At 41.0% G+C, this 17,569-nt stretch overlaps 1 protein-coding gene and 1 long non-coding RNA gene across 11 annotated transcripts in view; one reads left to right on the top strand and one right to left on the bottom strand.

Annotated features, from left to right (window-relative positions):
* The window catches only part of PCYT1B (phosphate cytidylyltransferase 1B, choline), a 131,249-nt gene that overhangs the window by 16,925 nt on the left and 96,755 nt on the right, over positions 1–17,569 (bottom strand). For 8 of the 10 annotated variants that reach the window (XM_072817481.1, XM_072817475.1, XM_072817477.1 and 5 more), the window contains 2 exons: positions 15,497–15,639; positions 12,675–12,863 (listed from right to left, as the gene is read on the bottom strand). In XM_072817481.1, the coding sequence (XP_072673582.1) occupies positions 12,675–12,863; positions 15,497–15,639 (332 nt within the window). Of the gene's footprint in view, positions 1–2,147; positions 2,268–6,717; positions 6,955–12,674; positions 12,864–15,496; positions 15,640–17,569 lie in introns of those variants that run through there. The other 2 variants (XM_072817483.1, XM_072817485.1) reach the window with 2 other exon arrangements.
* LOC140628271 (uncharacterized) overlaps positions 1–17,569 on the top strand; it is a 32,062-nt gene that overhangs the window by 12,414 nt on the left and 2,079 nt on the right. Inside the window, exon 2 of the long non-coding RNA XR_012026575.1 lies at positions 14,413–14,557. This is a non-coding gene — a long non-coding RNA (uncharacterized lncRNA). The remainder of the gene's footprint in view (positions 1–14,412; positions 14,558–17,569) is intronic.

Below are 17,569 nucleotides of genomic sequence, written 5' to 3'. Positions count from 1 at the left end.
ATTATTTACATATGTTATGTTTTTATATAGTATATAATAACATATATAAGTATTATATATTAAATATAATTCTCTTTACACATGTATGCATGGTGTAACAAGCGCTGAAGAGAATGTGGAGAAATCAGAACCCTTGTGCATTGCACTGGAATATAAAATGGTGCAGTGTAGAAAACAGTATGTAAGTTTCTAAAAACATTTGAGAATAGAATTACCATATCATTTAGAAATTCCACTTCTGAGCATATAACCAAAAAACTGAAAGCATGAAATTAAACAGAAATTTGTATAGTGATGTTCATAGCAGCATTGTTCATAATAGCCAAAAGATAGAAACAATCCAAATGTCCATTAATGCATGAATCAATAAACAAAATGTGGTATATGTAAATAACATCCCATTATATATGTGTTTGCATGTATATATACATGTATATATGTATACGTGTATGTATACACACAATCTGATGTACATTTATTTTCCTCAACTTGCATGGAGTATTTCCAAGATGGATGTTGAAAAGAAATATTTTGTGTATTACAAAAAATATTATGGAGGGTTTCCTGGCATGGAGAATCTGAAAGTTGACCACTCATTCCAACAAACATTTACTGACAGCACACTATTCATGGTTCAGGCATAAATCTAAGCCCTGAGGATATTGCGGGGGAGGGTCTATGCTTATGTTTATTTTTTATTGATAACATTAGTCTCAGGGGTATCACAGGATGACTCACATATTGTGATCACCACAATTGGTCTAGTTAGCATCTATCACCATATATAGTAAACGTTTTTCTTATGATGAGAACTTTTAAGATCTACTCCCTTAGCAAGTTTCTAATACTCAATAGAGTATTAGACTATTATTATATAGTCACAATGCTGTACATTACATCCCCATGATGTACTTTATAATGGTAAGTTTTTACCTTTTGACCCCCTTTACCCATTTTGCCTGCACCCACTCCCTGACTCTAACAACCACCAATCTGTGCTCTGTGTTGATGGGCGCAGGGGGGCTTTTTGCTTGTTTTGGATTCCACTAATAAATGAGATCACACAACATTTATCTTTCTCTAACTTATTAGAATAATACCCTCATGGTCCAACAATTTGTTGCAAATGCCAAGATTTACAACAAATGCCTTCTTTTTATGGCTGAATAATATTCCATGGTGTGTGTGTATATATATTTTTTCATTATCCATTTATACATTGATGGACACTTAGGCTGCTTCCATGTTTTGGATATGGCAAATAATGCTGCAGTGAACACGGTGGTACATCGATTTTTTCAAATTAGTGTCTTCATATCCTTCAGATAAATATCCAGAAGTAGAATTTGCTGGATCATATGGTAGTTCTATCTTTAACTTTTTGAGGAAATTCCATAGTGGTTGTACCAATTTACATTCCCACCAACAATGTACCAGTGTTCCCTTTTTTCCATATCCTGATCAACACTGTTAATTTGTCACTTTGATAATAGCCATTCTAATGGGTGTGAGGTGCTAGCTCATTATGGTCTTGATTTGCATTTCCCTAGTAATTAGTGTTGTTGAACATATTTTCAGGTCCTGCTGGCCCAGTATGTCTTCTTCGGAAATATGTCTATTCAGATCTCATGTCCATTTTAAAATCAGATTGTCTCTTTTTGTACTGTTGAGTTGTATGACATCTTCTTATTTTGATTTGTTAAACCCTTATCACATATGATTTGCAAATATTTGCTCCCATTCAGTAGCATACCTATGTGCATTCCTATGTGTGGAAGCTTTTTAGTTTGATGTAGTCCCACTTATTTATTTTTTACATTTGATGACTTTGCTTTAGGTGTCAAACTTAAAAGCCTAACTGGCAAGACAGATGTCAAGGAGCTTATAGTTTTTGTTTCTCCTAGGAGTTTTATGGTTTCAAGTCTTATATTCAAGGAAGATAGTGATCCAGTTTCATTCTTTCTGCATGTGGCTACCCAGTTTTCCCAGCACCATTTATAGAACAGATTGTCTTTTCCCCCATTGTATATTCTTGATTCCTTTGTAGTAATTAACCATGTATATAATTTATTTCTGGACTCTCTGTTCCATTGATCTATGTCTGTGTTAAATGCCAATACCATACTATTTTGGTTACTATAGCTTTGTAATATAGGTGAAATCAGGGAGCATGATGCCTTCAGCCTTGTTCTTCTTTCTCAAGATTGCTTTGGCCATATAGGGTCTTTTGTGGTTCCATACAAGTTTTAGGATTGTTGGTTTTTTTTCTGTAAAAAAAAATGCCATTGAATTTTGATAAGGATTGCATTGAATCTATAGATTGTCTTGGGAAGTATAGATATTTTAACAATATTCTTCTAATCCATAAGCAAGAAGTATCTTTCCATTTATATGTCTTCAGTTTCTTTTTTTTTAAGATTTATTTATTTATTCATTCAGAGAGAGCAAACAGAGGCAGAGACACAGGCAGAGGGAGAAGCAGGCTCCATGCAGGGAGCCCAATGTGGGACTCGATCCTGGGTCTCGAGGATCACACCCCGGGCTGCAGGCGGCGCTAAACCGCTGCGCCACCGGGGCTGCCCTGTCTTCAGTTTCTTTAAGTATAGTTGACATATAATATTTTATTTCAGGTATACAACACAGTGATTCATCAGTTATATGCATTATGAAATGCTCACTGTAAGTATAGTCACTATCTGTCACCATACAAAGTTATTACAATATTATTGACTATATTCTCTACTGTACTTTTTATCTTTTGTCACCTAATTTATAACTGTAAGTTTGTACCTCTTTATCCCCTTCACATAATTCATCTGCTTCACTCCCAGCAACCACCAATTTCTTCTATGTATTTTTGAGTTTTCTTTTTTCATTTTGAATTTTAGATTCCATATAAAAGTGAAATCATATGGTATTTGTCCTTTTTGGTCTAACTTATTTCACTTAGCATAATACCCTCTAGGTCCATCCATGTTGATACAAATGGTAAGATTTCATTCTTTATGGTAATATTCCAGTGTGTGTGTATACATATGTGTGTATACATATCTTTACACACACCATATATTTATCCATTTGTGTATCAATGGACACTTGGTTGGATCCATTTATTGACTATAAATAATGCTGCAATAAAATAGGGGTGCATAACATTTCTCATTAGTGTTTTTGTTTTCTTTGGTAAACAAAAGTGGAATCACTGAGTTGTATAGTAATATTGATATTTTCACTTTTTGAGGAACCTCCACAGTTTTCTATAGTGGCTGTACCATTTACATACCCATCAACAATGGACAAGTGTTCCCTTTTCTCCACATCCTAGCCAACACTTGTTACTTCTTGTGGTTTTGATAAACGCCATTCTGACTGGTATAAGGTGATAATAGATCATGAGTAAGGTTGAGCATTTTTTCATGTGTCTGTTGGCCACATGTATTTTTCTTTGGAAAAATGTCTATTTAGGTCCTCTGATCATTTTTTTTATTGGATTGGGTTTTTTTGGTGGTAAATTGTATACATTTTTTACATATCCTTTCCAAATATCTATTTCAGTTCAGGAGGTTGCCCTTTTGTTTTGTTGATGGTCTCCTTTTCCATGAAAAAGCTTTTAATTTTGATGTTGTCCCATGTTGCTGTGGCAGATGTCAAAGAAATGACTGCTTATATTTTCTTCAAGGATTTTTATGGTTTCAAGTCTCCCATTGAAGTCTTTCATTCATTTTGAGTTTATTTTTCTGCATGGTGTTAGAAGGTGATCCCGTTTCATTCTATTGCTTGTGGCTGTCCAGTTTGCCCAGCACTTTTGGTACTTGATATTTTCTTTCTTTGTTCAAGTTCTTACTGTGTTCATCCACTCTCCTCCCAAGTTCAGTGAGCATCTTTATGGCCATACTTTGAACTCTTTATTAGGTAAATCAGTTATCCCCATTTCATTAAGGACTTTCTCTGAGATTTTCTCTTGTTTTTGTTTTGTTTTGTTTTGTTTTTTTGTTTTTGTTTTTTTATTTGGAGCATATTCCTCAATTTTCCTTGACACTCTGTGCTGGTTTCTATGCATCAGATACCATAGCCATCTCTGCCAGTGCAGAAGGAGTAACCTCATGTCTGAGATGAAACTTACCATTCAACTCTGCCATTGCTCTTGGGTTGTCTCTCAAGCCTTTGTGATTGTCCAAGCAGTGTATTTTATTTTTAGTGGATCCCAGTAGTGGAGGGTATACCAAGGCCTGTCAGTGTCCCAAAAGGGAGGATCTCAGTGAGCACCTAGATTCAGCTGACTGGAAGCCAGACTCTCAGGCAACAGCTTTTAAAGTATGCAAATACAGGCATATTTCAGAGATACTATGGGTTCAGTTCCAGATCACCACAATAAAGTGAACAATAAAGCAAGCCAAAAGAATTTTTTGGTTTCCTCATGCATACAAGTTATGTTTATACTATACTGTAGTTTATTAAGTTTGAAATAGCATTATGTCAAAAAATATAGAAGTCTTAATTTAAAAATACTTTGTTGCTAAAATAAGCTACCCATTTTCTGAGCTTTCAGTGAGTCATGATCTTCTTGTTGGTGGAGGGTCTTGCCTCGATGTTGATGGCTGCTGATTCATCAGGGCAATCCTGGAAGGTTGGGGTGGCTGTGGCAATTTCTTAAAACAAGACAACAATGTAGTCCCCTCTATTGACTGTCCTTTCAGCAACCATTTCTCTATAGCACACGATGCTGACAGCATTTTATCTACAGAACTTCTTTCAAAATTGGAGTCAATCCTCTTATATCTTGCTATGGTTTTCTCAACTAAATGTATGTAATATTCTAAATTGTTTGAGGTCATTTCAACAGTCTTCACGGCATCTTCACCAGGAGTAGATTTAATGTCAAGAATTGCTTTCTTTGCTCATCTATAAGCAGCAACTCCTCACTTGTAAAGTTTTGTCAGGAGATCATAGCAGTTCATTCCATCACCAGGCTCTATTTCTAATTTCCTGCTATTTCCACCACACCTGCAGTCTCTTCCTTCACTGTCGTCTGAAACCCCTCAAGATCACCTATGTAGGTTAGAATCCACTTTTTCCAAATTTCCGTGAATGTAGATATTTTTTACTCCCATTGAATCATGAATGTCATTAATGGCAATTAAGATGGTAAGTCCTTTCCAGAAGGTTTTCAATTGACTTTGCCCGGCTCCATCAGGGGAATCACTAGCTCTGACAGCTATAGCCTTATGAAATGGGTTTCTTAAATCCTAAGGCTTGAAAGTCAAAATGATTCCTTGATCCATGGGCTGAAGAAGGGATGTTATGTTAGCAGGCATGAAAGCAAAATATACACCTCCGTCAGAGCCCTTAAGTGACCAGGTACATTGTCAATGTGCAGTAGTATTTTAAAAGCCATCTTTTTCCTCCCTGCGGACTTACAATATTCAGTAAACCACATAGTAAACAGATGTGCTGTCATTCACGCTTTGTTCCATTTATAGAGCACAAGTAGTGGAGATGTAGCATAATTTTTAAAGACTTTAGGATTTTTTGAAATGGGAACTGAGCAATGACTTTAACTTCAAGTCTCCAGCTAGGTTAGCCCCTAACCAGAGCCTCAGTCTCTATTTTTTTTAAAGATTTTATTTATTTATTCATGAAAGATACCAAGAGAGAGACAGAGACACAGGCAGAGGGAGAAGCAGGCTCCATGCAGGGATCCTGACGTGGGACTTGATCCTGGGACTCCAGGATCATGCCCTGAGCCAAAGGCAGACACTCAACCACTGAGCCACCCAGGCATCCCCCTCAGTCTCTATTTTAAAGCTTCAAAGCCAGAATTTCAACTCCCCTCTCTAGCTATGATAGTCCTAGGTAGCATCTTCTAATAGAAGGCTGTTTTGTGTATGTTGAATATCTGTTTAGTGTAGCTGCTTACATGCATTACCAGAGCTAGATCTTCAGAATAACTGGCTGCAGCTTCTACATCAGCACCTGCTGCTTCACCTTACACTTTTATGTTAGGTTCTTTCCTTAAACCTCAAGAACCAACCCGTGATAACTTCAGATTTTCTCTTGTGCAGCCTCCTCACCTCTCAGCCTTTATAGAATTGAAGAGAGTTAGGGCCTTACCCTGGATTAGGCTCCGGCCTAAGGGAATGTCATGCCTGGTTTGATCTTTTATCCAGACCACTGAAACTTTCTCAATATCAGCAAGAAGCACAGCTTTCTTATTGTTTCTGTGTTCACTTGAGTAGCACTTCAAATTTCCTTCAAGAACTCTTCCTTTGTATTCACAACTTAGCTAACTGGTGCAAGACCCAAAGCTTTCAAATACCTTCCTCACTAAGCTTAATCATTTCTAGCCCTAGATTTAAAGTGAGAGACTTGTGACTCTTCCTTTCACTTGAAAACTTAGAGGCCATTGTAAGGGTACCACCTGGCCTCATTTCAGTATTATTGTGTCTCAGAGAATGAGTAGAGCCAAAGAGGGGGAGAGAGATGAGGAAAAAGCTGGTCAGTAGAGCAGTCAGAACACAGACATTTATCAAGTAAGTTTACCATCTTATATGGGCACGATTCATGGTGTTCCAACACAATTATAACAGTAACATTCAAGACCACTGGTCATTGTAACAAATATAAGAATAATGAACATGTTTGAAATATTGCATGAATTGCCAACACATGACACAGACACAAAATAAGCAAATGCTGTTAGAAAAATGGTGCCAGTAGACTAGCTCAGTACATGGCTGCCACAATCCTTCAATTTGTAGAAAACACAGACTGCAGATAATATGAAGTAAAGCACAATAAAATGAGGCATGCTTCTGTATGCCGTCCTGCAGGGCTGCATGCTAAGCCCTGATGAGCACCAGAGTCAGGTCATCTAGAGGTGCTAGTCCATGGCAGTTGTTAACAGTCAGGGCACCTGACCAGTGTACAAGTTCCTTTCTAGTAGATACCGGTGACCTGGAGCAAGACAGAGGGTGAATGCAAAGATGATGTCCACTGGCCTTGTCCTTGGAGTGCACCTCATTATAGGTCCCTAGATCCGTGCCAAACCAAAAGCCTTGCTTAGGCCCCAATTCCTGGATAAATGGCTTCTTTCATAGAATGACTGAAGGTGTATTTCAGCCTAATATCTGGGCCATGCCCTCCCTGAAGGTGGTGGCTAGCCACCAGAGGTAGGAGATCAAGGAGTGCCCTTGGGTGACAGGCCCAGAGACCAAGACACCAGACACATGTACAATTTCCTTTCCAGGAGCTACTGATGCTCTGGTGGGTGGCAGGAATGTGAAGTTAGCACCTGCCCTCCAAGGTCTCTGGAGAGGATTATGATCAGCCCTTAGATGTATGTTTTGGTTTTTTTAAGATTTTATTTATTTATGAGAGAGAGAGAGAGAGAGAGAGAGAGAGAGAGACATAGGCAGAGGAAGAAGCAGGCTCCATGCAGGAAGCTCAATGCAGGACTCAATCCGGAGACTCCAGGATCACGCCCTGAGCCAAAGGCAGATGCTCAACCACTGAGCCACCCAAGCATCCCAAATGTATGTTTTAAACAGAAGCCTGCCCCTCCAGCCATAGCTATGAAGATAAGCTAAAAGGTTTATTTCACAGAAACATGGGTCTCTAACCTCCTGCTATGCCCTGGGGGTGGTAGATGGTTAAGAATGCTTTCTCAGTTGGTTAGTCTTAGGGACCCTGGAGCGGGAGTTGCACTGGCTACCAGATCCAGATCTTGAGGGGACCCCTAGATGGCTGCAAGATGGGAGTACCAAAGAAGAGTAAAGCTCCTTTATGGGAAATGCAAGTAAGCTGGAATGAGGTAAAGGGAAGGTGAAAGATGGTATCCGCAGGCCTCTGTTCCTAGTGACTAACCCAGTAGGCTCCTAGCTGTGTGTTAATTTAGATGCCTGCCTCTCAGGCCAATGATTTAATATAAAACATAAAATTGTTTCACAAAGGGATATTATTCAGCTTTAAAAAGGAATGAAATTCTGACCCATGCTACACCATTGGTTAAACCATGAAGACATTATGTTAAGTGAAATTAGCCAGCTAAAAGGACAAACACTGTATGACTCCACTAGAGTAATCAGACTCAGAGACAGAAAGTTAGAAGGGGCATTCCCAGGGATTGGTGGGGGTATGGGGATAGATGATATAATAAGTACAGAGTTGCAATATGGGATGATGCAAAAGTTCTTGAAATGGATGGTGGTGATGGTTTCACAACTATGAATATATTTAATGTCACTGAATGGTACACTTAAAATGGTTAAAATGTTAATTTTGGGCAGCCCCGGTGGTGCAGTGGTTTAGCGCTGCCTGCAGCCCAGGGTGTGATCCTGGAGACCCGGGATCGAGTCCCACATCGGACTCCCTGCATGGAGCCTGCTTCTCCCTCTGCCTGTGTCTCTGCCTCTCTCTCTCTCTCTCTCTCTGAATAAATAAATAAATAAATCTTAAAACAATTAAATATAAATAAAAAATAAAATGCTAATTTTGTTAGGGACATTTTATCACAGTTTGAAAAAAATTATAGTAGTGGACCCCACATCATATAAATCTGTTCTTTCTGGAAACTAACACATCATCGAAGTTTTGTTTTTTAAATAAATCTCCTATATTAGATGCAAATGCCTGTTTGGTTTGCCTAAAGATCCACCAGACTGATTGGATTGGGGCCAAGGGTGTTTGTGGTAGGGGATGAACTAAAAACTTGGGCCTGATGTAAGGTTATTCTCTCTTGGTGCTCCAGGAAAAGGTCCACATTCATGTTGTAAAACAGAATAGATGCAGTTTCATTTCAAACAGGAAATAAGTCTCCAGTTTAAAATCAAGTAAGGACTATAGTGGCAGATCATTCAAAATGATACTAAATATTTTTAAAATACAGCCTATGTAGCTAGGGCACAATATTTAAATGGAATATTTATCTGATGCTTTGAACAAAAATAACCAAGTTTCACTAGGAAGACCCTACCTCAAAAGCAAACCCTAAAAGCTGATGCAGTATCCCCTGATCCTGGCTCCATGAACCTGAATCCCTTGGAAATGAATGGCATTGCCTCCAACCTTCAGAATTCAGCTCTTTTAAAGCCCCTCCCTCAGGATAGTCTGGAAGTTTCATCTTTGAAAGACAAAGAGAGGGGTAATACCAAGTCTGTGTGGGGAAGGCTTCCATTTGCAGCTGGTAGGGTTACAAGCTGTCTTCTAAGTGTGAGTCAAGACTAGTTATAAGAATCAAGCAAAAAAAAAATCAAGTAGTTAAATAAATAGAGTTGTAGGTGCTAAAATTTAAAAATAACTTTTGAGCTCTTATAATCCCCCCAAACTGAATAAATGGGAATAAATCTTCTATTAAAGCAATTATGCAACCCCCAAGGCCTCACCTTCTGGATTTATTCACATCCTTGTGTAGTATAATCCCAAAATATACCCCAATTGTCTGTGTGACTATTATAATATAGCATAAAGGGACTGTCACTTCAGATGTTAGGTCTTAAAAGACTATAGCTTTTCTCTTGATTTCTCTATCACTCATTTGGGGAAGCCAGCTGCTCTGTCATGAAGACACTCGGGCAGTCTGTGCCTCCTGGGGACAGTCCTATGATGGATGATACAATGCAGGTCAGGGGAAAGAGGGTTGGCCCCAGGCTCCATCCTGGCTACCTCCAAATGCCTGCAAGACCATAGGGAACTTTCATAGTTTCCCTAGGCCTTTGTTACATTATCTAGAACACAGCTATAATACTCCTTTTATTATGTGATTAAAATGGGTAGGGTAGATATAAAAAGGTTTTTGAAAAGGTTTAACCTGCTATACAACTCCTAGACTGTAACAACATGGTCATCACCACCACTTTGCACTCTGCTGGAATGGAAGGAGTTGGATTTTCTATCACAGCTCTTCATTATCAAGCATGAGGTCACTTGGGGAGAATGAAAGACCCTATACTGTAAGGAGCAAACACAAATACTGCCTGGGAAAAGGTGGGCAGCATAAACATACAAGTCAGGTTAGAGGAGGTGGCAGGGAGTAACAGTGGGCAGTGGTGTGCACATGGCAAACTAGAGTTCATGCCCTCCCGGAAAGAAATTTTAGAACATTGTGGAAGGCCCAGCAAACCCATTCTGCCAACTGAATTTGATCCAAACCCCAAGCTGCACCAAGTCTTGTACTGAGCACCATAAGCAATAAAAGGCTAAGAGTATATATCTATATCAACCTATATGTATATGATAGTGATATCAATATAGATATAGAGGATTAAACCTCAGCATTGCAGATGCCAGAAGATTCTGTGAATAGGTCTCTCTCACACAACCATGCATCTATTCAATACAGACAAATTTATGGAATGCCCACTATAAAAAGTTACATACTATGCCTCAGACCAATTCTGCTGAACCAACTTTTGTACTTTAAATCTTTCTATTTTGTGCTTCTCCAAGTTTGGGTTATTTGTAACAGTACTGTATTTGCAGGTAATGCAGATCCTCTATTTTAAGAAATGAGTTCTAGTCCCAAATCCACAAATAAAGAATTATTATAATAATAGCATATTCATGAAAAGCAAATTACTTATCTTGGCGTTTAACATCCTTGTAACTATTCCTGTACTTTTAATGTCAACAGAAAAAAAGCAATGTCTAAGTCTGGCTGATATGGTAAATTAATGTTAATAACAGTTTTGACACTAATAGCAAGTTTTAAAAAGAAAAACCTCTAGACTCAAAGCTGGGTTTCATTTCTTAAAAATCACCTCAGCTAGCTGTCACCAGACTCCTCCAGAACAATTCCAGCTACTATTTCACCTTCACTGGGAGCCTGAGACAGCTAAGATCTATAAAGTTTCTATGAAATTTTATTCCTTCCCTGCCTCTGCTTGCTCCAAGTAGAGAAAGCATCCACCCTCTTGAGCTACAATACCAGGGCTTCTTTACAGAGACATATTTCTGAATCTCTATAAGGAAACCAATACCCACATGGTTTCATTTAAAAACCAAAAAAAACACAAAAAACCAAAAAAACAAAAAACCAAACCACTAACTGTTTGCCCAGTCCCTGAACATTAGTTGTGAAAACGTGAACTATTAAAGTACACACTAAACTAATGGGAAATTCCAGACTTTATCTTATAGATGCCATGGAACCCCAGAGAACAGGTTCTGTATTTTCTCTTTTTCTCTTCATGTTCTTCCCTAGCACTATGCATATACAAGCACCTGAATAAATGGCCCATGAATTAAAGTGATTTGAGCTGAAAACTTGAAAAGGCCCGGGGAAAGTAAAAAGAAACCCAGCACTTGGCTCCTCCACTATTGCTAGCTCTTTCTAGAAGTCATTGAAAGCTCAAGCAGCCCCTTGCAAACCCTCTACCCCTCTCAGACTCAGCCAATAGGACCTGATTGGCCTGCAACACACACCTCTATAATCATTTAGAGGCCACTAGACTTTAAGCAAAGTATCTCTTCCAACTTCTCAAACATTGTTCTTTTTCTATTACTAATTGAGTGTTTTACTTTTAGATAATCCTATAATGAACTAGCTCAAATGAGCAGAGGCAGCAGTGACAACCCATCAATAAAATAATTAAGCCAAAGTGGATTTTGTTAGAGACTTCTCATGTCATAATAGGAAATCTAGGCTACTTAAAATCAAGGAAATCAAATGGAATCGCTTCATTTGGTTTTAAAAAGGAAGGCTAGGGACACCTGGGTGGCTCAGTGGTTGAGCATCTGCCTTCGGCTCAGGTCGTGATCCTGGGATCTGGGATCGAGTCCCGTCTCGGGCTCCCTGCAAGGAGCCTGCTTCTGCCTTTGCCTGTGTCTCTGCTGCTCTCTCTCAGTCTGTGTCTCTCATGAATAAATAAATAAATCTTAAAAAAAAAAGGAAGGCTAGCTTTAGAAGATCTCTTTCCTAGACCCCTCGTTAACGTTGCTGACAATACTGGTTCTTTACTCTTGAAGTACATGCACAATAGAAATACCAGTGGAGCACAAGGTGGTTTCCAGAATGTTCTTTTCCCTTTTCATACCTTTCACTCAGAATTATCTGTAAAATTTAGATGATACCCTCTGCACTTTCTGTTTTAAGATTTAGATCATGGTCTCAGTCCCCTAAGGCTTTTGCACTTTATCCCAACACACATATGCCATGGAAAAATGGGAAAATCAGGGCATGACAGGCACAGATACAGGGCAAAATCCTACCTCTTCTATCTCTAGAAGAGGAGGGTTCCTGACCAAAAAAACTAACCAAGGCAGCTAGGTTCCTTTTCCCCCTTCTCCTCTAGTGGATATCCAAGAGCCCATTATTAGTTTTATCTCCCAACACAAATTCCACACCACTGACTCACTTAACTCTTACCCCCAAGCTCTGCCTCATTTCCAACTGAGAGACTGAGATGAGCTACAAAACCAATCTCTGCAATAGCAGATATTCAACAATTACCAAATGGCTTCAAGGTCTGGACAAGAAATAGACTAGAACTGGCTTAGGGTGCTATCAGGTGCCATACTGAGGGATAAAACCAAAACTAAATAGATGACATGGACTTAAAGCTACTCAGGCTGATGCCCATACTGGACTGAGATTAATGGACACCCTGGAGTAGAACCATGAAAATGAAGAGAAACTGAAAATGCCCATCACCATAGGGTCAAGGGAAATAATTACATACCCATGCGCCATCAGGCCCAAACAGCTCCAGGAAGTTGCCAATGAATTCCCTCGACTTCTCTTCCCACTTTTGAATTAGATCATGACTCTTTTCTTCCACTCTGTTAACAAATTCCTTTGATCTTTCCTCCACATTCTTGACCTTTTCCTTCATCTTGTCTACCTGGTTTTGGAAACGGTACTTCTTCTCCTGGTCAAAAATTAAAGGAAAAAAAATTTATCCCAGAGGGCACGAGAGAGACCAGTCATTGACACTAATGGTCATTTTATTTCAACTTGTGTTTGTTCTTAACCTGAAGAGTCAGGATGTTGCTATTTCCAAGGGCTAGATTGACGGGAAGGCACATCTCTTGTAAGAAAAGTCATTTGTCATTAGTCTACTTGGATAAGTAAAGTGAAATACAAGCAATTTTAATATTCTCTTTCTTGTAAACATCAGAGTTGAAGTCACTTATATAAGAACCAAAAATATGTATTTGCTGTTTATTATAGGTAGCTATTGGGCAAACACACTCCCAAATTCCCCTGGGATTTTGACAAAAAGTATGAATTGTACATAGAATGGTCACTCAGAGGCTGCCCAAGTTCTCTGTTTTACCGGGACATTGTTAAAACCAGTACCAGTTGAAATCAGCCACTGGCTGGGTCTTTAAACCTAAATTTTAGTGTTACACTAAAATTTTAATCGTAATGATCTTTTCCCTTAAGCTAATTGAATGGCATCCATTTCCTTGGTGGTGAAGAAAGCTTTTGTCCTGATAGCTTCTCTGGACTGAGATTTTTGTCCTTTTATGTGCCCAGAAGGCCCTGTATGTTGGACAAGTCACAGGCCACACCTCTAAACTTCAGTTTCTTCATCTGTAAAATGGGGATAATTATCATCCCTACCTCATCGAGTTGCTGTAACAATTAGGTGTTTGGCACAAAGCCTGGCATTCAGGAAAAACTTGGTGTCTGTTGGCTGTTTGATTACAATGAAGCAGCGTAAGCATTTCATAGTGTTACCTGATGAGAGTGCTATCAAACCATGAAAATAACATGAGATGAAGGGTCTTCCCCTCCACGAAGTCATGCTACATTTCTCCTCACAGAGTAAAATAAAGTTTTTTCATCACTACATGGGACTAAAGTTCCTATCTCAGAATTTTTTGAGACACCTGAAATATTGCAAAACTGGGTCAGGATTCCCTGATTTAGACCTTCCAAACTTTCCCGCAGCCTCAGGGTGGGGTGGGAGCTACACAGGTGCTGCCACTCAGCGATGCGTAACGTAGGAGTCTTCAGAATGGCTCTCAAGGGCAGCACGGGACAGAATGACTGGCAGCCACGTAGCAGGAGGCTGCTGCCGCCTCCACCTGTCCTCTGCTTCAGGGACCTTGGCCAGGTCCCCTCTGAGCCCAGCTTTACTCATGTCTGAGTGAAGGGACTTGGACTGGGCGACTGGCCCCTGTCAGGTTCTGGGATTCATCTACGTGCTTGTCCGGCACATGGGACTCTGTGAGCGGCAGCCAGCCTTGTTATCACAGAAGGGCACAGAGTGCATCCACGGTTCCGTGAGCTAAGTGGCTTATCGAAAGGCCATGAGAGGAGAACGAGCACTAACTTTTGGAAATGGCTTGACATGCTTGGACGGCTGACTGGATTCAATTTAAAAGAACAGACAGTTTAATTTATTGAAATAACCAGGGCTTTATTCTCTGTAAGATACCAAATAATCACTTTGATGGAATACTTTTCAGCTGCTTGTTCTGGTGCCACTTGAACCCAACATTTTCGATTTTGTTCCCTGACTTGTGTGAAGCCACAGAGTCTAGACTCCCAATGCTCCCTGCCTGCTGAGGACAAATAACCACCACTGACTGACAACCCATCCTCGTCTAGAAGGTACCGATGATCGATTTGTGTAAGCTGCTGCATAGTTATGGCTGCACATAATTGTATGCATTGCGTTTTGCAAAAAGATCACTCTTTGAAAATAGAGTGTCTATTTTTGGAGGGGGGTTGAAATTCTATACAGATGAAGAGTTCCTGTTTTTATCAGCTTTGTCACCTCCTCGGAGTCCAGGCAAATATAGTTGTCCAGATGCACTAACATCACCTCTAGCAAGTGGACTGCCCTCTTAGCTTTGTAACAGCCTGCTTTGCTTGTTTTAAAGATTGTTTTAACAGTTGCTCTATTATTAAACTAACAGCAGCCCTGTGGGAACAATACGGCACAAATACAAAAGGAAGCCAAAGACTTTAGGCTTTATTTAAGCATCTGTAATTTCTCTGGATAATAATAATAAAAAAAAACTGCTGTTAAGGTTTCTAATGAGCATCTGTAAGGCCTTAATAAAAATTTTAAACTCATTTTCTCTGGTTTAGCTTTTCACTGCCTCTGCCTTCCTCCCTTCCTTCCTTCTCTTTGAGAGCAGAAGACAACGCTTGCCTCTCACAAGGGCAGATCTCCCAGATGCCCTTCAGTTGCGTCTGCGAATGCTAAAAAAGCGAGGCTGGAGCAAGAGGGAGGGAGACAGCCGCTGTCTAAAATGTGGAGCTCACTACCATGTGCTTTGGTTGACTTATGTTAGCCCTTCGGACACTGGTTTCTCCATTTGTAAAATGGGGATAATACATCCCTGGGTCATCATGTGGACTGAAGTGAGACAATAAATACAAAATATCAAGAACACGGAGGGGCACTGGAATTTAAATTAAAACTAAAAAAAAAAACAAAACGTGAGGCATGTAGCAAGCACTCAACAAATGGTGGCAGTGCTGGTGTGTGTGGTGGCTGTCCACAGGTATGGGGTGGTGTTGGGTGGGGGGTGGCACGCTTACATTTATAAAGCTGACATTTAGTTCCTTGGCCGTGTACCCTCTCTGGAGGTTGCGTCGGGCATAGACATCATAGTCACGGACGATTCTGGTGATGATGTCTGATGTTGAGATGCCTTCCGTTCTCTGCGTTGGAACAAACATTCCTGTTCAAACAGTGAAGAGGAGAGAGAGAGAAAGTAAGGTGGGGTCAGCTGCCCCATGTTCTGTAATAGCTCTCCTCTCCAGGACAGAGTCGCAGCTCCTGGGGGCGCCAGCTGGCTGGCCCGGGCTCAGGTCTGTGCACCTGCTGCCGCCCACAGACGCTGCCCGCGCGCACCCCGGCCCTGGGCCGCGTCCTTCTCTTCTGCCCCGGCTCCCCCTTCCCTGCTCACACCAGCTGCGGCCTTCCTCCTCCTCCTGCGCCGGCCAGCTTCAAGCTCCTGCCTCTGCGGCCACTTTCCCACCAACCCCAGGCAGAAGCCACAACCTCCAGGATACAAACGTGTCTTCCCTTGACAAAGGCATTCTAAATACCCGTCTCCTTGTCAAGTGGCAACATTCTGAAAGTAGAGATTATGCCTCGGCTGTCAGCCCCCAGCTCAGTGCCCATTTCTGGCACATGGAAGGTGCTCGATAAATGCAAAAGAAATGAGTAAGTGACTAGAGAGCAATCAGTGAGGCAGTGAATTGGGCAGGTTCCCTGCTTCCCCTAAGCAGGGGAACTATATTTTTCCTCAGTTAAATGTGCATCACATTTAACTGAGGAAAAGACGTAGGCGGTACCGTGTTGTCATCTCTGATTTGAAGACCTGCCCTTGGGATGCTGGATGATTTTGCCTCCCTCAGAACGGTCTACTTTGGATGGTGGTTGCACCACTCAGGACCCTTTCATCTAGAACATGTGGGACTGGGCAAAAATAAGCACGGCGGCTGCCAAGTTCTAGTAAACCTTCCTTAATGTGCTCAAAGATATATTTGGGTGCGCCAATACAGGGCTGTAAAGAGGTCCCAAAGGTTATCGAGGCAAGTATGTGGTTTAATTCTTACCCTTCTGTCGCCAAGTGAAAGGACATGTTGGCAAATCGAAGTATTTCTACCCAGTATGATTGTGGCCAGAGGGATCAGGGGTGGGGTGGCATGACCGATGGGGCCTGGGGACAAGGGTGCTGGGTTCTTAGTTTGGAGATTTGGGTAAGACTCAGGCCTGAGAAGGCAAGTTACTTAGCCTCAGTCTCCAAATGAGAAATGAGGCAGCCAGACAAGATCCCTTGGGGCTCATGTGTGCCATCTCCCTTTCCCTCACTCCCCATGTCCAGTCAATCTTCCAGTCACCAGTCTACCTCCCAAAGGGCTCCCTGATTCACCCACTTTTCTCTATCCTCTGTCTAAAGCAATCTAACAACATCTAGTTCAAGTATTCCAGCAAGAGCCTCAAAACCAGTCTCTGGCGATGTTGAGGTTTGTCCCCTCAATCCACTCTCCACATAGCAAGAGCCACAGGGTGGTCTTTCAAAATAGAAATCAGAGGGCTGCCTGGCATCTTTCATTGGCCTTCTGCTGTCCTCGGTATTCAGATCCAAACCTGTACCTTGGCTCCGCAGCAGCTTGCTTTACCCCTTCCCTGCACTCTCTCCAGTCTCATCTCTGACCCACTCCCCAGCCTCACTGCCTGAGCAAAGGCCCCTGGGCTACACCACTGAAGGGGGTCCCATTATCATTGGATTTCCTGGAGCCTGCCTGAGCCCCACCACACTGGACTTCAGGGTCATGAGAGCCTCCCCTCCTTTTGCCACAAACATACTCTCTACCTGGCTAACTCTTGGTCATCCAATGGGTTTCACCTTTAGTGTCACTTCCTCATAGAGATCTCTTAACCTCCAGCCTGGCTCTTCTGGCTTCTTATTCCCTGCCATGGTCCACTGCTTTTTTCCTTCAAATATTCCAAGGTCTTTATAAAATAGCTTCTTCAGTAACTGCCTTCCCCACTTGACAAGAAGCTACATGAAGGAAGCATCTGCTCCAGTATCATTCCCCTCTATATTCTCAGCACCAGGTGCCAAGCAGGCACCATAAGAATATTTGCTGAATGACTGA

The sequence above is a fragment of the Canis lupus genome, chromosome X (assembly GCF_048164855.1).
Source record: "Canis lupus baileyi chromosome X, mCanLup2.hap1, whole genome shotgun sequence".
Lineage (NCBI taxonomy): Eukaryota > Metazoa > Chordata > Mammalia > Carnivora > Canidae > Canis > Canis lupus.
The sequence above is the reverse complement of the archived record's forward strand: the minus strand, read 5'-3'. Positions and strand labels throughout refer to the sequence as shown.